Source organism: Rhinatrema bivittatum, chromosome 8, assembly GCF_901001135.1.
Source record: "Rhinatrema bivittatum chromosome 8, aRhiBiv1.1, whole genome shotgun sequence".
Classification (NCBI taxonomy): domain Eukaryota; kingdom Metazoa; phylum Chordata; class Amphibia; order Gymnophiona; family Rhinatrematidae; genus Rhinatrema; species Rhinatrema bivittatum.
The window spans coordinates 62258627-62280558 of NC_042622.1; the positions used below are offsets into that span (position 1 = coordinate 62258627).

Genomic DNA, 21932 nt, shown 5'->3' on the forward strand with positions numbered 1-21932 from the left:
GGAAGGATGTTATGGATACTATTTTTTGTACTTTGCACCAACGGATCATTTTAACCCCTGTTCAGGGATTACTCAATATGTCGGTTGATGGTTCAAAATATGAGTGCCTGTTAATTAATCAATATTGTATAGCAGCGCGATGTACCCTGGCGGCTTCCTGGAAGCAGGACAGAGTCCCTGATAGGGAAGTTCTTTATCAGAAACTCGATGCTATGTGTTCCCTATACAAGATTACAGCCCAAAAGCGAAGCCAGTTTTTACGGTTTCAAAGGGTGTGGCAACCGTATCTTACCTGGAGGGAGACAATGTTGGCAACGGCTGGGTCACCTGCCTCTCAATGCTGATTTTTGTTCCCCGGATGTGTTTCTTTAATTTCTACGCCAATTTGTTGTCTTCTGGTTATCTCTTTTCTTTGTATCCAAGCTGTGTACGTACATTCCTGAGCTTTAGGTACGTGGGTCTTCCTGATGGGAGACGCTCATACAACACTGAGATCTGGTACGTTCTCTAGTTTCCAAGTCACATGCATATATTTCCTTTTGCATTTTACACTGGGGGTCTGGATGGTAGCGTTACCTACGCATCCGCTATATGTTTAGCTTTCCAATGTACAGTGGTCTACATTCTATGTGTTATTGTGGAGCTTATCAGTAGCTGCCTTTTCTGTATGGTATAAGATTGTTTTAGTATTGTATCAGTGTGCGCTTAGTCTGGCGTTGTTCATATACACAATTGTAATGGTTGTATTGTTGTTCGAACTGTTCAATAAAATTTACATTATAAAAAAAAAAAAAAAAGACTCTTTGACACAATACACTAAGAAAACTAGTAATATATTAAGAGATTGAGATTATATCCGACATGTACTGGTTTACATAGGAGGGTTATTCTTGTGGGCAAACCTAACCTATTGGGAGACACTACCTCCAAGGGAGATTGACTTGTGCCATGTTTGTGAGTAACCTCAGCACGCACACCCCCCCCCCCCCCCCCCCCCCCCCCCCCCCCAAAACCTGTCCGGGAGCAATCTCCTGCATGTGGGCAGTCGGCTGCCATAATCAAAATGGCGCCGATGGCCCTTTGCGCCATTTTGATTACTGGCAGCTGACGGCCCACGTGCAGGAGATCACTCCCGGACCCCCGCTGGACCACCAGGGACTTTTGGCAGATTTTTGGGGGGGGGGTCAGGAGGGTGGGGGGTTTGTAGTTAATTAAATTTTAAAGGGTTGGGGGGGGGGTTGGGGTGTTTTTTTTTTTCCCACAGAAAGAGAATGATAAAAGCTTTCTGATCTGGGGAGTGGACCAAAATGGCCCTACCTAGACCTGAAAACAAAATGGGGACAAAAAATGTTATGCACTCCCATAATTTGCTTCATAAGACGCCCGGGAACAGAGCCAGTTTTTAGCACACAATTTTTTTTGTTAATCTTCCCCCTCTGAATCCTAGGTGTGTCTTATGGTCAGCTGTGTCTTATGGAGCAAAAAATATGGTAATTTGTGACTTTCTCCCAGTGAAGTTTAACAAAAAATAAATTTCAAAGGTGACTTCACTGTACCATTTGTGAAGAGAGTGCAGAGTTCTAGTATTGGGTGTTTCTTTTTTTTTTGTGCTGATACCTAGGCCCAATTGGATAATTATCTAAAGGCAAAGACATTCACAAGCTTTCATGACCACATAGATCTTACCACTGCAGTGATATATCTGCTGCCTCCTGCGGATGTTCTTTACATGCAGCTCTCATGCTACATACTTTAAGCATATACTGAATGCAAGCTTGCACGGGTGGATCTGTGGGGGATGCTGCACAGTCCCAGGCTTCTGTATCTGCTCTGACACTTGTTTTCTCTTGGGACTCTCTCTGCCTTGCCCTGCAGAAATTAACATGTTCTCTCCCCCCCCCCCCCCCCCCCACCCCCCGTTTCTTCCCAGAGTAAGTTTGACAACCTGTACGGTTGCCGAGAGTCGCTCATCGATGGCATCAAGCGTGCCACAGACGTGATGATTGCCGGGAAGGTGGCTGTGGTGGCTGGCTACGGTGATGTTGGTAAAGGCTGTGCCCAGGCGCTGAAGGCTTTTGGTGCTCGGGTCATCATCACAGAAATCGATCCCATCAATGCTCTTCAGGCAGCTATGGAAGGTGAGAACAGGTTCGGAGGAATGACGGCATATGCTGATACTCCTTTAAAGGAGGGTTGTCATTTCCTGGATTAACCTGCGTTGGCAAGAGAGGTAGTCTTACTATGTAAGAGTTTCACCATGCACACATTTGCCTAATGTGTCTAAAGGCATTGAATCCCCCTGTACTGTCAGCTTTCTGAATTTTTTGAAGGACACTCTCTATTCTACATCAGCACTGAGACTCTTCTTCCTTCTTTAGATGATGTTCATTGTGGCTTTGATTCTGGTACTTGCTATTTATTACTTCTGGATATTTCTTCAGCCTTTGACACCTCAGATCACTCTATCCTCCTCTCTCGTTTATCTGAGATTGGTATCATGGGTTCTGTCTTCACTTGATTCTACTCTTATCTCACAAACAATTACATCAGGAGTCCCCCGGGGCTCGGCCCTTTCCGCCGCTCTCTTTAACATTTACCTCACCCCCCCTTTTGCTGTTTACTTGCTCAGCTTGGTGTCAGCAATAAAAATTTATGCTGGTGATTTTAGTTTTTCTTCCCACTGAGCTCTTGATCTGCCACAATTCACTTTGCATCCCTTTGTCTTCACTCTATCAAGTCATGGTTCTTCAACAATAAACGCTCTTAAGTCTCAAATACTGAGGCCTTTGTCTTAGGCCATCGCCCAATATTTCTGTCCTTGAGTCTTTTCAATTTGATAAAATCCCCACCTCACAGGCAGTTTGAAATCTTGGCATTATTCTAGTCCCAAAATTAACCATGATTCCTCAGATTAAAACAGGAGTTAAAACCTCATTTTAGACATTCAGAATGCTGCGTCACCTGAAACCTCTGTGGGAGCCCACAAACCTGGGTACAATTACTTCAAACCCTAATCTTTCCATCCATAGACTACTGCAATTCTCTTTACCTCGGATTACCCCAGGTAATCCTGAACTTTGAACAGCTGGTGTTGCGTGATCTGGAGGAAATGGAAGGCAAGAAACAATGATCAGATCATTACAAATTACTCAAAATTCAGCTGCTCTCCTTCTCACAGGCACACGTTCGAGACCCTGTCGCTCCCGTTCTGAAAGAGTTGACACTGACTCCCCATACAAAGTCCCTGCCATGATTCATAACTGAGCTCCACAGCGTTTCCTCTCCCTGGATTATCTCTACTTTTGTGTATGCACGCCCGAGCTCGCATTCTCCCGTCTGCTAGCCAATTTCTCTTAGGCATTGCCTCTCCTAAAGTAGCCAAGCAAGCCTGTCAGAAACTCGAATGCTCCTCTTCCATATCCAGCCCCACTCTTTGGATTTATCTCCGAGGCTCACACAAGACTATAAGCAGTTTAAGAAGCTTCTAAAAACTCACCTGTTTAGTGATGCTTTTTAGCAGCTGGAGTTTTCCCTGGTAATTCCATTACTCGTTTTTAATGTTTTAGTTTATTCATCTGGAATTTTTGAGTGTTCTTTTGTTCCCCACCCCAGACTGCTTTTGGAGGGAAGGAGCAGATCACTCATCACTGCTTCTGGCACTGAAGCCACCGCCTCTGTGCAGGGCCTGCAGTATTAAAAATTGGCAGGACTAGCGCGTCCTTCATGCTGATCTCGTGCATCACGAGATTAAGTATATAGAGAGAGCACTACTCTTGCGAGTTCTGATACTGTGGGCCTGCACAATAGAGGTGTTTTTCTCTGCTCAGCCACCAGTGGGATGAGGTCCACTGGTGGTTGCACGGTCTTTCTCTCTCTCTCACTCACTCTCTGTTATTTGGCCACCTGTGAGATCGGGTCCATCGGTTGCTGCATGCACCTTCCCCCACGGTACAACATTCATGGCCTCCTGGAAGCTTATTTGCAGCGCCCACCCATTTGCGCCATGACAAATGGTCTGACCCACTATACCATCCTACCAATTCCAATATGGCCTCCTGTGGGAAAGACAAGGAAATGTAGTTAGGAACCCCTGACTCTCTTAAAGAAGCATGTCTGTCTGTCTGTCTCATTAGACATCCCTACTCTTAGTTGGGTGTACAATTAAAGATTAAATTCTGGAACACTGTAAAATTGTAATTGGATTACAACTTTTGCATGCCTGGGGTGCAACCGTTTTGGAAGGTGTCATTTTACATCACAAACATGCTTGCATTTAATTGGTCCATGGTGACAGTGATAGGTGTCATACATACCATTTGCCAATCAGATACCACTGTGGGATGTTGGAGGGAAACTAAGGTTTCAGATTTTAAGTTTTAACTGATAAAAATCTGATAACATCTCAATCGTTTAAAAAAACAAAAAAAAAGTGTGTTAGATGAACACTAAAAATACCTCTTTCCCTAGTACTTTCTCACTCCTCCTTTGCCTACCTTGGATCATCCACTTTATTTCAGTGCCTTTGTCATGCTGATAACTCCTCAGCTGCACAAGTGTTTTGTTTTTTGCCAATGACACCAAAATATGCAACATGGTAGGTAGTTGTAAAAACACGAGGAGAGATCTAGTGAAGCCTGAAAAATGGTCAGCTATCATTTAATACTAAAAATTGCAGAGTCGTGCATTTAGGATTAAAAAATCCAAGCTAGAGTTACAGTACTAGGAATGAAATTCTTTAACGCACGAAAAAAAGTGGGATCTGCGGGTGATTTCTCAAAGGTTTCCAGGTACAGGAGATGAGCCTCTTTCAATGGAAAGGAGGGTCTAGAATAAGGGGTCATGGGTTGAGGGTGAAAGGAGTAGACTCAGGAATAATTTTAGGAAATATAAACACCTAAAATTAGAAGCCCTATCTATAGTTTAACGGTGGACATTTTTGGTTTCTTTACACACAGTTGAGAGACTGCCATATACCCTATGAAGAGTTGAAGCACTGTACCATGTGCCAAAACTTGTTTTTTCTAAAGGGCTACAAAGCAGACCATCACTGAAAGAGGGTGAAAAGTAATTGAAAAACTTCTCAGGATATTTGTTGGGAAGCTCTGTGCCTATAATGCAGCCAGGGACTATATTAAAGCTTAGAACCAGGGCTGGCAGTGCAGTGTAGGGGGTCCAAGCACAATCTGAAGATGTTTTATTGTCTTTAAATCATCTTATGCATGGTTTAAAGATAATTTTTTTTTGATGCACCATACTCTGACTATAAGAATGGGGAATGCCAACTCTGATTTGATAGCAATGGCTACTGGGTCCCACAAGGCTCAGCACTTTCAGCCACACTTTGCCAACTCTCGGCAAATTTAGGTTGGTTTATACATACCAACTTTAAAACAAGTCTAGAGTCAGGGAGTTCAAATTGATCCATTTTTACCAATGTGACATCAAATAAAAGGTATAATTAGAAATTTTTTTTTTTTTTAAATAAGCTTTGCATGTTGTGCCACGAAAAGCCTTTTTTGGAACATCGTGTATTTAAAAAAATTGTATCACATGCTTTACTAACATCTTCTCAGGATTATTGTAACTCCTTATTTTGGGTTTTCCTCAATCTACGATACGTGTGCTACAATGGCACAAAATGCAGCTGCGTGACTTGTAAGTTGTATTCAGGCCAGATTGGTTGCCAGTTGTATGGAGGATTAAATTTAAGATTTTACTGTTGCCATTCATGGTTTGGCACCTAGCTGTTTTAATGTGTTTTTTAATTTTTCAATTTATAAGACAAAGACAGTCTGTAAGCTCTCATCACTTGTTTGCTATATCCTGTATACTTTAGTGCTTGTGTCTGTGTTTTGTGTAGTCAGTGAAATATTTAATTCCTCCACATACATTCTCTTCTCAGGCTATGAGGTCACAACCATGGACGAGGCCAGCAAAGAGGGGAATATCTTCGTCACTACCACGGGCTGTGAGGATATAATCACTGGCAGGTTCAGATTTTTCTTACCCTTTTCCTCCCCTCTGTGCCTCATTCTGCTCCTTCGGTTCCTGTGCTGAGCTAGAGGAACAACCTGTGCGAACGAGCACCTCAGTAACTCTCTTCAGCCAGCGGGAGCCTCAGACATTGGGCGAGAGGTGTCAAGGTTCCTGCTGGTTCAGGGTGGCTTTGATGCACAGAGGTGACTTCTTATGGTGCCACATGACTGTGCTTAACCACAGATACCTGCTCTTATCATTCCAGCCACTTTGAGCAGATGAAAGATGACTCCATTGTGTGTAACATCGGCCACTTCGATGTGGAACTCGATGTGAAGTGGCTGAATGCGAATGCGGCTGAGAAAGTGAACATTAAACCTCAGGTGAGTGTGAAGAAGAGGCAGTATGGTGTGAAGAAGGCAGACTCTTAGAGATCACTGTACATACCTTGCAAATCAGGAGAACTTGTGCCTGCCTTCTACAGGTTTGAGAGCTTCAAAAGCACCACCAGCCATGAACCAGGCTGGAAGATCTCATCTCTGTGCGAATGAGTCTATGCCACGGCTGGGCTAGTGCCATCAGGGGGCAACCAGAGAAGGGGAAGGTGATATGGGACCCTGTGCCTTCTCTGCTTTTGGCCATATTTCAGAATATTGCTTTACAGAGCAGCAGTGCAGCTTCAGTGAGGGGTGTTCAGTTTTTGACCCCTGGCTGAGACTGCCAGCTGCCGTTCTAATGGTAGAGTTAGTATTGGTGATGGCTGCTCTATGGTAGTCTAGCTCTATGGTAATGACATTCAGTCACTAGTGACCATTTTGGGAGCTTACTAGATGTACTAGCAATGGAACAGCAAAAGGGTTTTCACTGCCTGGTCACAACTCTGCTATAATTAAAACCAAATTCATTGGCTTTGGGAAAACTGTTCACATAGGCCATTTGCCAAAACAGTTTTTTTCAGTGGTGAAGATGAGCAGTTGTACCAGACATTACAACACTAGTGCCTCCAGGTTAGGGCATTTCCTGGTCAGGAGTTTGTCTAGGCTTCCCCTTCACTACTTCCATCGGGGACTATCTACTAGGAAACGTCCTCCCTGTTGACAGTTATTTAAGTGGTAAGTCCAAGATGATGTGGTTGTGCTGCTGAGTATCTATTTGATAATATAAAAATCTCCTGCTGTCGACTACCCGTGATTGGCTTCCACCCCCCTGCAGTGTATCTTCTAGTTTTGATGTTTCAGGATGTGGACCCTGTTAAAAGTGTTCTGTTGGGATCTTTCACTCAACTGTATTTATCACTATGGGTCTCCTAAAGTTCATGTTGGTCCCATAAGTGGTATTGCATCCTACGACGATTCCATTTTCCTGTTCATACCCCAGATAAGTCCAGACAACTGGGATCCTCTTAATGCATTTGGGGATACAATCCTTGCGAGGATCATCACTATCTAAGATCGGAACCTCATCTGGATCCTGTATTGGATCCCCCAATGCACTAACAGGATCCCACATGTCTGGATTGATCTGTGGTACTTCAGGAACAAAAATTAGCAGGTAAGAACCAATTTTCCTTTTCCCCAGGGCCAATATGGCTACTTAAACTCCAAAACCTTTTAGCAGCCAATCTGGAATCATCCTACAGACTTTAATAGTTCTGGGCTAGTGGTCGGAGTATTGCACTGACTCGGGAGAGGTCCTGAAATGTTTACTACTCCTTCCCCTTTTCCATGGACACTGTGCCTCTGGAACCCAGCTGAAAACAGATGTTCCTGAACATACCCAGATCAGTCCAGAGAAGTGGGTTGTGTATCCCTACCAGCAGGTGGAGTCAGAGAGGAGAACTTTGGGCACTGCCATATATACAAGAGTGCAGTCCCTCAGTATTTCTCTGACTCCAGCAGATGATAGACGTGCACTCATGCAGGCTGACTAGTTTTTAATACATTTTTTAGTTAGTCTTTTCAGGGATTTCTTTTTTTCCTTTGACTTAGGTTCACTTCCTGAGGTGTTAGGCACCTTCGTGGGCCATCCCTCAGTAGAAGCCGGGCATCCAGGGGGTCTGACACCCCTGTCTGGGTTTCGCCCATGTTGACTTGGTGGTAGAAGGCCAGGGGCTCCTGGTTACTCCACACCAACTCTGCTGTAGCTGCTCCCTTTCCTACTGCTCTAATTGTGCTCCATAAAGTTTAAAAAAAAAAATAGAAAAAGAAACTGTGCCAGCGAACATCTTTCCTCCGGAGTAAGGAGTTGAGGCAGAGGGGGGCTGTCTATTGCGGCCGCTTGGAGAGCAGCGTGTTCCCTCTTATCCCGGGGTTCCGGGGTGTTTCTAGAGGAAGAGGTTGAATTGAGCTCTCAGCCTGTGTGTTTGCAGCGCATTTTGCCACTTTTTTCGCCACGCTTCAGCACTGCTGCGACTCGGGCTGTTTGTTTTATTTTTGGCTTCCCGTGCTGATGGAGCACAAGGTTTTTGCAGGCAGCGGCCTCTCCCCCTCAGTTAGACCGTGTGGCTGTGCAGCCGATTAAATGGGCCTTCGCATAAAATCTCTGGCCTGCTGTGCGTGTGGTGCTCGCAGGCAGGCACTAGACTCTGCTTCCCTGTGTGCAGCTCGCTCCTCAGGCATGGAGGGCTCATCGGGGCCGACCGACCCCTCTCCGCGGGGGGTGGGGGGGGGGTGGGGAGTGCTTTGCACAGCGGGTCAAGGAAGGAGGATTCCCCTCCCGTTTCAGCCCCCGTGGGTGAAGATCTTGCAGGTGATGCCCCCCCCCCCCATGCGATTCTCCAGACAGATAAGGGGACCCGGAGGGGTTTTCCCCTGAATTCATTTTACTTATGCACCAAGCCTTCCTGGCTAGGAGGCAGGCGGTGCCTAAAAGGCTCTGACAAATGGGGGTCCTGTTGGTACCTCCTGTGAAGAAGGCACGCGTGTCAGAACAGCAGCAGCGTCCCAGGGAGCTATTTCACCAGCTGGGGGATTCCCTCCGAGTGCCCCAGGACCCGGGATCAGGGTCAGACGCTGTGACTGCCCCAGGGATGACTTCGGGGGCAGATCCGGACCTGATTCCGGATCTGGAGGATGTGGATTCTGATGATCTGAATGGTGACGACGTCCCTACTGCTGAGGGGGATGATCCCAGCGAGGTCAGTCTGTTTAAGCATGAGGAGCTGTGACCTCTCATTCTCCAGGTTTTGGATGTCCTGGGACTTAAGGTTTCTCAGGAAGAATCATACAATGAGGGGGTTAATCCAGTCCTCGATGGGATCCAAGGTCCTGCCACATCTTTTCCGCTGCTTAAAAAGGTCCACAAGCTAGTTTCCCGCAGGTGGGATGCTCCGGATGCGGGGCTTAAGGTGGGCAGGGCTATGGCAGAGCTTTACCCCATGTCCTCAGATGTTTTGGATCTTCTGAAGATTCCGAAGGTGGATGCGGTGGTCTCTGCGGTCACTAAAAAGACCACTATTCCAGTAGCTGGGACCGCTGCACTGAAAGATATGCAAGACCGCAAGCTAGAGATCCAGCTAAAGCAGGTTTTTGAAGTAGCCACTTTAAGTCTTCGGGTAGCAGTTTGCGCTAGCCTTATGCAGAGGGCGTGCCTGTGTTGGGTTCAGGACTCTGCCTCCGCTTCTGGGTCCAGTGGCAGTGAGGCACTACAGGCTGCTCAGTTAGAAGCAGGCATCCTTAAGTGGCAGATTCACTGTACGACCTGTTGCGGATGTCAGCTCGAAGTATGGTATCTGTGGTGGCGTGGCGGCTTCTCTGGCTGTGGAATTGGGCAGCATATTTGTCCTCAAAGTCTCAGCTTTGTAATCTCCCCTTTAAGGGCAAGCTCCTTTTCGGGGACAACCTTGATAAGTTAGTGAAGCTGCTCAGGGAGTCCAAGGACAATAAGTTGCCAGAAGATAGGAGATCTTCAAAGAAGGTTTTTCCTTCTCGGGCTCGTTTTGAGACACTTGCCAGTATCGAATCGCCAGGTATTCCGCACCCTCTGGTCCCAAACAGACTCCGGGACGACAGCAGTCCTTTCACGGTAACCGCTCCGGTAGGGATTCTGGAAACCTCGGTGCCAGGAACAGTAAACCCTCCCAATGAAGCCACGAGCACACATTCCATCATCGAAGCTGTCTGTGGCAGATTATCCAACTTTTACACGGAATGGGCAAGGATTACCTCTGATCACTGGGTCCTGGCAGTAATCAGAGATGGCCACGCTCTGGAGTTCTCGCAACAGGTTAGGGAGGTGTTTGTAGAGTCCCGCGTGGCATCCCACAGCAAGCGCGAGGTGGTACGGGCGTCCCTGCAGTGCCTTCTCAAGCTCGGGGCTATTGTCCCCGTGCTGGAGGCACAGCAGGGACGTGACCACTACTCGGTTTACTTTGTGGTCCCCAAAAAGGAGGGTACTTTTTGGCCCATCCATCTGCAGAAGGTAAACCGTTGTCTTCGTATCCCTCGTTTTCGAATGGAGACCCTGAGGGACGGTAATGGCTGCGGTTCGAAAAGGAGAGTTTCTAGCATCCCTAGACCTCACGGAGGCGTATCTGCACATACCAATCCTGTTGAGCCATCAGAGGATTCTGTGCTTCAAGGTCTTGGGGCAGCACTTCCAGTTTCGGGCCCTTCCATTTGGTCTCACCATTAGCTCCTCGAACGTTCACCAAGGTGGTGGTGCTAGCGGCCTCCCTTCGCAAGGAGAGGATTTTAGTCCATCCTTACCTAGACGACTGGTTGATTCACGCGAAGTCACGGGAGGACTGCGAGAGATCAGTTTGAATGGTGATGTTCACTTTACAGGAGCTTGGGTGGGTCATGCAGAAGAATCACTTGGAACCCACCCAAGATCTGGTTTACTTGGGAGCGCGGCAAGGTGTTTCTGGAGGCAAATTGAGTGACAAAGTTGCAAGGCCAAGTACACTCCCTTCTTCGGAGGAAGAATCCCACAGTCTGGCATCATCTCTAAGTTCTGGGATCCATGGTTTCCACCTTGGACTTGGTGTCATGGGCGTTCACTCACGACCGTTGCAGCGTGCGCTTTTGTCACGATGGAGTCCGGTGTTGGAACAGTTTGACCTGCCAATGACGCTGCTCCCAGAATCCAGAGCCAGTCTTTCGTGGCGGCTATCGTGTGACTAATCTGTAGCAGGGGGTGGACTTGGACCCTCCGGATTGGCTGATCATCTCCACCGATGCCAGTCTCTCTGGTTGGGGAGCGGTGTGTGCAGACAAATCCGCCCAAGGGCTCTGGTCGCCGATGGAAGGATCCTGGTCCATCAATCATCTCGAAACAAGAGCTGTTCGACTTGCCCTGCAAGCATTCTGACCCTGGGTCCAGGGCAAAATGGTGCGAGTGTTTTTCAACAATGTGATGACTGTGACTGACTTCAACCGACAAGGCGGAACAAGAAGTCCCGCAGTAGTGCTCGAGGCACGGCTCCTGTTTGCCTGGGCGGAGCATCATCTCAGGGGAATTGCCGCTTCTCATGTCGCAGGAGTGGAGAACGTTCAGGCGGACTTCCTCAGCAGACAGCAGCTCTATCCAGGAGAGTGGGAGATGTCTCCCGAAGTGTGGAACCTAGTTTGCGCCAGATGGGGCATGCCACAGTTAGATCTGATAGCAACTCAGGCAAATGTGAAGACAGAACGCTTCTTCAGCCGTCGCCGGGAGCGGGACTTGGTGGGCCTCAGTGCTCTGGTGTGTCCTTGGCCCACGGGAATTCTACTCTGTGTCTTCCCTCCCTGGCCCCTCATCGGGCTGCTTCTCCGTCGTATAGAACTCCATCCAGGCAAGGTGCTACTGGTGGCGCCGGAGTGACAGTCTCCCATGGTTTCCGGATCTGGTTCGCACGGCACTAGAGGGTCCCTTGCAGCTTGCTCATCTGTCGCATCTGCTTCGGCAGGGATCCATATTTTCGGATCAGGAGGATCACTTCTCTCTCGCAGCTTGGCTTTTGAGAGGTGATGCTTATGCTTAAAGGGTTATTCTGAGCAGGTCATTTCCACCCTTCTTCAGGCACGATGCCTGGCTACTTCTATTTTATTTATTTGTTTTTTATATACTGATATTCAACTAGTCATCACATCGGTGTACATATAACAAAAAGTTAGAAATGTTACATTGTAATAATCGTAACAATGAGAAGACTAAATGTAAAAAGAGAAGGAAAAATAAAATGTGTGAAAAGTAATGAGAAATAGTTAAAATGGGAATAGAAGAATAATATGATTTATCATGTTAGAGTATGCTTTTTGAAAAAGCCATGTTTTCAGTTCTTTTTTTTAAGATTGTGAAGAAGGCTCAAGTCTTAAATCAATTGGTAGTATTGGGCTTATATTAGAGACTGGAAGTTTTTTTGAGACATGGTGTCACCAGCATTCCTGCGATCCGTTGTCAGTGGATGTCTCTCGAGTGCTGGACTTTCTGCAGCAGTGGCTCGCTAAGGGGTTAGTGTTCAATTCCCTTAGGGTACAAGTAGCAGCTTTGGGTGCCTTGCGGGGCAGATTTAATGGCCGTTCACTTGCAGCTCAACCAGATATTTCTCAAGGGAGTAAAACATTGCGGCCTCCCATCCGTTCTGTCTGTCCGAATTGGAGTTTGAACCTGGTACTTCGTGTACTTTGTGGCGCCCCTTTCGAGCCTATACACAGGGCTTCTCTGAAGGATCTGACTCTGAAAACGGAGTCTTTGGTGGCCATTTGCTCGGCTCGTCTAATATTGGAGTTACAGGTGTTATCGTGTCGGGATCCTTTTCTTCAGATTTAAGACGATAGGATGTCTTTGCGCACGGTTCTGAAGGTCGTTTTGGCCTTTCGTGTCAATCAGACTGTGGATCTTCCGGGGTTTCCGCAGTGGTCTCAGGAGTCCTCTCAGGACAGAAACCTTCATCTTTTGGAGGTGCGGCGCGTCTTATTACATTACCTGCAGGTTACCAGTGCCTTCAGACTTTCCGATCATTTGTTCATCCTCTTCGGTGGTTCATAGCAGGGTGACAGTGTCTAAGGCGACCATATCGCATTGGATTAAAGAAGCCATTTATTCTTCATACATAGCCCGAGGGCATCAAGTTCCTTTGGGTCTCAGAGCTCATTCCACCAGGGCCCAGGCTACGTCCTGAGCAGAGTATCAGCTACTGTCGCCTCAGGAAATCTGTAGGATGGCTGTGTGGTCCTCTCTACGCACTTTCACTAAGTATTACTGACTGGACATTAAGGCTACTGATGAATAGTCCTTTGAGTGTCCTTCGTGCGGATCTTTCGGGTTCCCACCCAGTGTAGGGTGGCTTGGGTACATCCCACTTCTCTGGACTGATCTGGGTATGTTCAGGAAACGAAAATTGGTTCTTACCTGCTAATTTTCATTCCTGTAATATCACAGATCAGTCCAGAGGCCCACCCCTTACTTCTGATACCAAAAGACTGTCTTAGCTAGGCTTGGCTGTGTTTCAAAGAGCTCCCTTTTTTGCAAATATGATTGTAGGAGTAGTTTTTTATAGCAGTTACTTCAGTTTGTTTTTTCTTCTTGCGGCAAAGTGGTAGACAATGGTTTTTCAACCCTTCGCCCGTTAGCGTTGTTTGTGTGGGCTTGGGTACAGACCAATACTGAGGGACTGCAGGTGGCACTTCTGTATATATGGCAGTGCCCAAAGTTTTGCTCTCTGACTCCACCTGCTGGTAGGGATACACAACCCACTTCTCTGGACTGATCTGTGGAATTACAAGAATGAAAATTAGCAGGTAAGAACCAATTTTCATTTTGTCTTAATATGGCTCTCTTTCAGTCAGAAGTTCTCATTGCACTTGTTTTTCTGTGCAGGTGGACCGCTACAGGCTAAAGAATGGCCACCACATTATCCTGCTGGCTGAGGGCCGGCTGGTGAACCTGGGCTGTGCCATGGGTCACCCCAGCTTTGTCATGAGCAACTCTTTCACCAATCAAGTGCTGGCACAGATCGAGCTGTGGACAAATCATACCAAGTATCCCGTGGGTGTGCACTTCCTGCCAAAGAAGGTAAATAAGCCTAGCCAGAGCCAGCCAATACCCTTTGTTGCTTCTGCACAGATCTTGGTCTGGCCATTTCTCCATCCCCTGATCCTGAATGTCGATGGAAGATTAATGCACCAGCCCAGATGAATGAAGAGACATCCTGTTGTGTTATGGCATTTTAAGCCAAGTGCCATGCTCCACTAGGCCCCTCTCATGTATTATGCTGGCGATGGAGTGCTGGGATTCTGATGCCAGTGACTACTGCAGCCATCTGAAATGCAACCATCGAACTTGAATAGTAAGGTTACAGGAAGTGCTCAGGCTTTGAAACTCTCCAGCTGTGGTTTTATAGTTTTTTGGTTGTTTTTTTCCCCTATGATACATAGAAACTTGTCCCAAGGCTGACATGGCACACTCCCCCTTCCCATATACGGTGGCTGTTCTAACCATTTCCAGGTTTCTATCTGCTATCATTTCCCAGACACAGCTCTGGTGTCAGCAAGCGGCCTTGCTCTGCGTTAAAACTTCACCATTGCCCCTTATCCACACTATGGATTATTATGACTTTACAATCATAGAATTTAAGGCAATTAGAATGGGCTCCTCGGAAATCAGTCTCCCTTTTTTTTTTTTTTTTTTTTTTTTTTTGCAGAAGACATTAACTATCCTTAACCCAAAGGATTCCTTGATGAAGATTACCCAACTATTTGAATCTTTCGGTCTAGTTCTCAGTCCCAAAATACATTTTGATAAGTCTAAGGTGCTGCTGTTTCTCAAATTGCTTAAATGTGGCTGGGTAGGAACTTTCCCGTTCTGATATGCGTTAGAGCAATTAAAATACTTGTGTCTTACAATATCTGAAAATCTCAAACTATTACAATTAAAGCACCTATGACCACCTGATGACAACTACCTCTTTCATTATGTGGTAGGTCTGCAAGCTTAAGAATGATCTTATTACCCAAATTACTTTATCAAGCCAGTGTTGAAGCCTTGATAATTGGCCCTACTGCTCACAAGTTCCAAACGTTTGGTTCAACCGATTTTTATGACTGTGCCCAGTGTATGCATATGATACCATCCTGGTTACTTAGGGAAGATGGTCTCAAAATACAATTGGTAACTGTATAATTTTTGTAGAAAGGGGAAAAAAGCAAGAATCAGTTTTGCAAAATTTAATGAGAATAAAAGGAAGAGGAATGGCAAAGCATTCCCAGATATTTTGTTTTGGCTGCTGTAATCAGATGAGTTTGTAAAACTGCTTAAAACGTTAAGCGGCATGACCAATTAACTGGTAGCACTGCTGTGTACAAAAGGGGCCTATTGGATGCCAATGAGATCGTGAACATCTGATCAAATCAATAATCTGGGCATGGAAATATTTGAGGAGAAAGATGGGGCTTAGAAATAAGCTTCAGCTTTTCTCCCACTTGTAGTAATCCTGGGTTTATGGAACCAAGCTTGGAAAAACTCTGTATTTTTAGAATGGAGAAAGCCAGGTTTCAGTAAGAAGATATTTTGGAGATGATTTTGACATAGTCTACATAGTTGTAAAGTACATGGATGCTTTTAAAATGCATACAGTTGTATGCAAACATTTAGGCCTTCGTGTGCAAATTGTACGTTTCAAGGAATCAGAAAGCTGACACAGCCTCTACAATGGTACAAAGTTAAACGTGTCCCCTGTCTGTGATGTTGAATGCAAAATTATTATTTGCTGATTTTAAAAGATTGAAAATAATAAAACGGTGAATAGGGCAGTACTTTGTAACACCACCTCTGGTGGAAAGAGCAGCTTCCAAAGGCTTCCTGTAGCAGCTAAGTCTTTCTCTTCTTACTTTCTGGACTTTTTTTTTCCCCGCTCTTCCTTGCAGAACCCCGTGTAGCTCAGACTTATTCTCAGGTCCCTCTGCATGCGCTCCCCACAGATTTTTCAATAAGTCTGGGGACCGAAGGTCATTCCAAAAACTTCATTTTTCTTTCCTGCATGTACTTCGTGGTTTGTTTTGGAGGGTTGTCTTGCTGAAATAACCAGCTTTTCTGCTTCAGTTTCTTCACCGACTGTGGCTCATTAGCCTCTGAGATACGTTGATATTTAATTGAATCCATTCTTCCTGCCACCTCAATATTTCTTGTGCCACTGGCTGCCACACAACCCCCCAAAGCATAATAGATCCACCCCCAATACTTAATGGTTGCCAAGGCTTCTTTTCTTCAAATGCTTCACCCCTTTTTCTCCAGATGAATCTGGCGTGGTTATGGCCATACGGTTAAATTCTTGCTTCATTAGTCCAAAGCACCTTTGTTCCAAAAGGTTTCAGGCTTATGAAGATTTAGTTTTATATACTTTAGTCGATGATTTTTGTAATAAATTCATAGAAAATGTTTCCTTCTGACAACTGTCCCATGCAGATCATTGTTTTGCAAGCAACGTTGTACTATGGACTTGTGGACAACTACTCCAGTGTCAGCTAAATCTTTCAGCAGACAGTGATCTGTGTATTCTGTTTTGCAGATCTGACTGGTTTTTGGGAAGTTCACTCAGATTTTGCTTGGTCTTCCAGATCTTGCCTTATCCTCAGCATTCCATATTACTTCAATTTTTTTAAGTGTTTCTGGCATTTGAAATTGCTACCTGGAAGCATTTTGAGATTTTATTTTATTTTTTTTTTTATAGTCCCCTGTTTTGTAAGAGCATTTTTTTTTAAATGCTCAGACAGCTGCTTAGAAGAGCTGATGGTTGTTGAAAGTAGACTGGAAATAGTCACAGCCTGAGGTTAGTCAGAGCATTTGTTCAAATGTAGAATTGTCTTCACCTAATTGAAGGTCTGAGTCAATCAACTTCTTGGGCTGTAACAACTTTTTTTTTTAAAAAGTATGTAATGAATCAACTGGAAAGATGTGTAAGGTTTTGCACATGCCATACATTTCAATCTGCTAAAATCAGGAAATAGTAATTTTGTGTCAGAAGTTATAAAAACCATCATGTTTACCTCTCTACCATGTAGAGGTTGGGTCAGCTTTTGTTCACCACGAGTTTCATTGAAACATGCAGTTTGACCAGGGTGCCTAAACCTATGCGCATAACTGTACTTTGTGCTGATTTTCCAAGAGAAACCATAAGGGCAGACCTTTTAACGTAAGTTACTGTAAAGCACAATGTTGAGAGCAGTCGTGAACTTTGTGCCTTTTGGGTGGCTGGCCAAGAGGAGGGGAAATGACCTGCAGACCTGTGAAAAGGGTAAGGTGCATGCTGTTTTCTGGGTATGTCTCCTTGCAGGTCAAATTTAAGCATTCACACTTTGGAAGACTGTTGCTGATTCATGTGGGTCTAATATTTTATATTGCATTTTGCTGTATTGCTTCAGTAAAGTTTATCTGTTGCAGCTCTGTGATCTGAGCTTCAGAATTACTGCACACTTAAGCAATAATTGCAAAGGGGAGTGATTGGGGATTAGTACAACATTTGCAGCTAAATCTCATCTTTAAAGAGCCCTGACCCTTCCACCTGCAGCAAAGAGCCAAGCCAGAGATGGAAGGGTGAAAAAAAGTGTAATTTTGGCCAGCCAGTTTGTAGGCCAGGCTTTTTAGCCAGCTAAATTTGTTTACCAAGGTAAATGCATTTTGAAAATTGCCCTCCCTATAAATTAGAAAAACAAAACTCTCTCCCTTCCAATAATTTTGAGAGAAATTGGATTGCCCAAATCTTTTGTTACTTGCAGATCAGACTATATTTGTTCCAGCTTATGGAAAAAAAATACTCTGCACTACCAGTGGAGCATCCCCTGGAATCTGTGGTACAGAAAATCTGTTTATAAAGTAGGGAAAAGTGTATGAAACATAGAAATCTAGCAATAGTGTCTGACAATTATGGAAGTCTAGCACCCCAGCTTGAAAAATTCCAGTGGATGCTCAACCACAAGAAATGCAGTTTAGGATTTAGGAGGTTTCCGCATTATCCAGCTAATGGGATAGCATATGAGATTTTTTCCCTTCAGCTTTTGTGCTGTGTCCAGAGAGGTACAGCAATTCTGCTGAACGACAATGATCAAAGTTAAGAGCATAGCCAAGTTCTACTGGCACACCCCCCTCCCCACACACACACACACACAGCCCATCAAAGTGACAATTTCTTAGATTCTTGGACACCAGTTGAAGTAGTTTTCACACCATGGAAAGGGAATGATTACATTTTTATTTAGTTTAACTCACATTCCCACAACGCGCTCAAGGTACGAACCCGGTTGTCCTTGTTTGAGGCAACAGCCATGGCTTGGTCTCATCCGTCCTCTCGTTTACTCCCCCCCCCTTTTTTTTTTTCTCTCCAGCTGGACGAGGCCGTAGCTGCCGCTCACCTGGAAAAGCTGGGCGTCAAGCTGACCAGGCTGACTGACAAGCAGGCCAAGTACCTGGGAGTGCACAAAGAAGGGCCCTTCAAGCCAGATCATTACAGATACTGAGTGAGCCGCCCGCCACAGAGCACCCAAAGAAACAAGAGCAGGAACAGATTGGTGATCAGGCGCTCCGCTCTGTCTCTGGATTCTTGGAGCTGTTCTTCCCAGCTCTCACGATATCCAGATTTGTGCAAGCAAACGGTGATCAGATGTGACAGTGTGCATGCCCGGCAGCTGACTGAGCTATTAGCTGCAGTTCTGTGATTTTTATTTAAAAATAAATAGAAATCCAAATTGGGAAGCCAGTATCGCACTTCCTGCGTCTCATTTGGTTTACACTTTGTGTATTGTAACGGTTAAAGTGTTTACATACGTGAATTAAACCAAAAAAAATTGAAATATTTCAGTTTGTCTTTACTGGGGGATTGTCTGTGTGTGTCGAAGGAAAGTGCAGAGCCACTGGTAAGTAGTGGGGACTTGGTTAAAGAGCACTCAATATTTTGTATGATGAGAGAGCTTTTTTCCTTTAGCAGTGTGATGGTGTAGGTTATAATTGGGTGTGTGATAGAAAGGGGTCCCGTGGCACATAACTTGGTCATGCAGTGTTAAAACGTTGCTGCCAGATGCCTGTTTCTGGAGGGAGACTGTCTGCTGTTTGAACTCATCCCTGCGTATTTCGGTGTGTGCAGTCCTTTTTTTTTTTCCATGTACCAAAATACATCTGGAGGGAGCTTTAAAAAGCCAAGACTGGTCTGAAGACTTCCAGCAGACTGAGAATATCTTGGCATCACTCTTGATATTCCTGTGGCGGCTTCCTCCAGTGACCCAACAAGAAGCCTTCCATGACCCAGAGGTTCTGAATCACTGGCCTCGATTATCCACATGCTATCTAATCAGCACTATAATACAGTGATCATGGAAGAGCTTCAGTTAGGATTCCAAATCACTATTGAATGCTCTAAAGGCGTTTATGACTTGTTAGGCTTATAGAAAAATCTTTTACGTTTTCCTGAAACAGGCTTGGAATGAGTGAATATGGGAGAAAGTTAGAATGGGGGGTGAGGAATCGGGATATTTCATACCCAGCTTCATACATGTTGGGGGGAGGGAGAGAGCTGGTTTGTGCAGAAAAGTATCTTGGTAATGTGAAAAGCTTATGTGCTGCTCTCTTAGGACAATTCTTCTGTTGTGCTCGATAAAAGCTCTCAACTAGTTTGCTCTAGAAGCCATACAGTTACTAGAACTTAGCACTCCTCGGGAAGTAGAGAATTTTAAATGGGTTTCCTTTAACTTAGACCTATTTTTATATATGCATATATTATCTTCTACACCTGATTATAACAGTATTATATGGAGTTGATACTGTGCCTTTGTTATATGCAAGGTACAAGCCATTGACCTATTAAACTAAGGACATTTTACTTGTCAGATAATTGCTATTCCCCCCATAATCTGCTGCTGTGCACTCATTCTCATCCACATTTTCATGCCCAGTAGAATTTCTGAATGAAGACCTGCTGAGGAGGTCAGGAGCTGGGAGCTTTGTAATTGTGGATTCCTGCCACAGAAGAACTGGAGCAGAATTCTGTTAGTTGTCATACCAGTGGTGATACCATTGAGCAGGGTGGCCATATTACAATCTTAAAGCAGTTGAGAGCAGCTCCCTGGATGCACGCACACCAGAACCGCTTTTAACACAAGGTGAATGTGGGTCAGATTATCCTGATTTCTGTTTGAAGTGCTTCTTTCCAGCTATGGATCACTAAAGACTGATACTGGATTAAATTCCACATCTATAGCTGGATATGAATATTCTGAATTTTTAGTGCCACTTTGTTTCTTAAATGGCAGTGATGTCATAATCTCAGTGATGTAATAATGCTGCTGATGTAATACCATAGTGAAATGTTAAGATATCTGGTTCTAGAAAAGACCCAGATGCTTTATTTCATTGTGCGTGGAAATGGACTAGCATTTGTAATGGATACAAAGGAAACGGTAAGGACATTAAAGATAAGCTGGTATTTAACAATTAGTATTTTGTAGTATATGTTAAAATATATGTGGATGTTTTCAAATTGGTAGTTTCCTGGCGTGTAGCCAGATGGACTCAGAACGAATGGGATAGTATCCATGTGCTAGCAGTTGGAGACGGATCTGACGTCAGCACGGGGTATATATATCCCCACAGGAAGCGTAGCAACTTAGTAATTACCGTCTCCAAAGCAGTTTGGAGAGCCTGCACGCTCGCTGAGCGTGTTTTCCAAATCTACTTTCTATTTTCTACTTTCTTCAACTAAAACTTCTACAGCATCGAGCCCCGCACTCCTGCGGTGATACCCTAAGGTCCCTCCTCCAGTAGAGTTTCCCGGGGTGATTTCCGTGATCCCCCGGAGGTCTAAGTCCTCGGTCCGGTGGCCGAATCGCGGCAGGGACATAGCCCCCGGGCGAGGTTCGGGTGAGGCATACGAGGCGCCTCGGTCCTGGCGTGCACGAGGCAGCTGGTGCATATCCTCAAAAGCGGTGGTGAAGGTACTTGCCCTCTCCCCCCGCAGCCGGAGACCGCCCGGGTTCCAGCCGGGAAGCGCCGAGGATCAGGTAAGGCGTACATCTCTTACTTTTGGTCTCCGAGGATCGGCGGCGTGGCTCACAGTGGAGGGCGCCATTTTGTGGGCCTTGTTCAGGTATTGAGTGCCCGTAATAGGCGTGGCTCTATTTCTCCTCGTGCGTATTGTATGCCACTGAGTGTGTATTGCTAACCGCCTATTGCTAAGAGCACATTGTATGCCACTGAGCGTGTATTGCTAACCGCCTATTGCCGAGAGCCTATTGAATGCCATTGAGCGTATATTGCTAAACGCTTATTGCTGAAAGCCTATTGAATGCTGTGAAGCGTGTATTGCTCACAGCAATATGCGGTTAGCCTATTGAATGCCATTGAGCGGGTATTGCTAACCGCATATTACCGAGCGATTATTGAAAGCCTTTAAGCATGTATTAACTGCATATTGCTGAGAGCATATTGCTTACAATTGAGCTGTTTTCATGACCGCCTAGTGCTGAGAACATATTGCATATTATTATTGTGCGCCTGTTGTATTAAGCGCATATTGCTGCCGCATATTATAATTATTGTGCGCCGGTTGTATTACGCGCATATTGCTGCCGCATATTATTATTGCGCGCCGGTTGTATTAAGCATATATTATTGCCACTTCTCTTTCAAATGGAACAGAACGCATCAGCGTCTTCAGCGGCGGCGCCGCCTGCCTCAGGCATCAAAGCCCTTGGCCTCTGCTCTGCATGCCAGCTTAGAGCCATGCACAGTGAAGAGCCAGACTCCCTATGTGCCCAATGTGAGGAGGCCGTGGGACCCTCGGGCCAGGACCCGTCTCAGCCACGATTTGCTGACAGTTCCCCAGGGGTTACCCCGGATTTAGCGGGCAGTCTCGACCACTCGGGAATCCCGGGGGATCTTGTACCCCGGCGATTAGAGGCTGCTTCCATTTCCTGGGTGGATCTCTTTAAGGGGATTCATGCCTTTGTACAGATGCAAACGGCTTCTCGTCCAGGCCCTGCGGTTCCTGCGGT

The 21932-nt window shown here is 45.5% G+C and overlaps 1 protein-coding gene across 2 annotated transcripts in view; it reads left to right on the forward strand.

Annotated features, from left to right (window-relative positions):
• Positions 1–18647, forward strand: part of AHCY (adenosylhomocysteinase) — a 55602-nt gene extending 36955 nt beyond the window's left edge. For both annotated transcript variants that reach the window (XM_029612352.1, XM_029612351.1), the window contains exons 6-10: positions 1931–2138; positions 5903–5990; positions 6242–6359; positions 13777–13971; positions 18276–18647. In XM_029612352.1, the coding sequence (XP_029468212.1) occupies positions 1931–2138; positions 5903–5990; positions 6242–6359; positions 13777–13971; positions 18276–18407 (741 nt within the window). In that variant the 3' untranslated portion in view covers positions 18408–18647. The remainder of the gene's footprint in view (positions 1–1930; positions 2139–5902; positions 5991–6241; positions 6360–13776; positions 13972–18275) is intronic.
• Positions 18648–21932: the final 3285 nt, after the last annotated feature.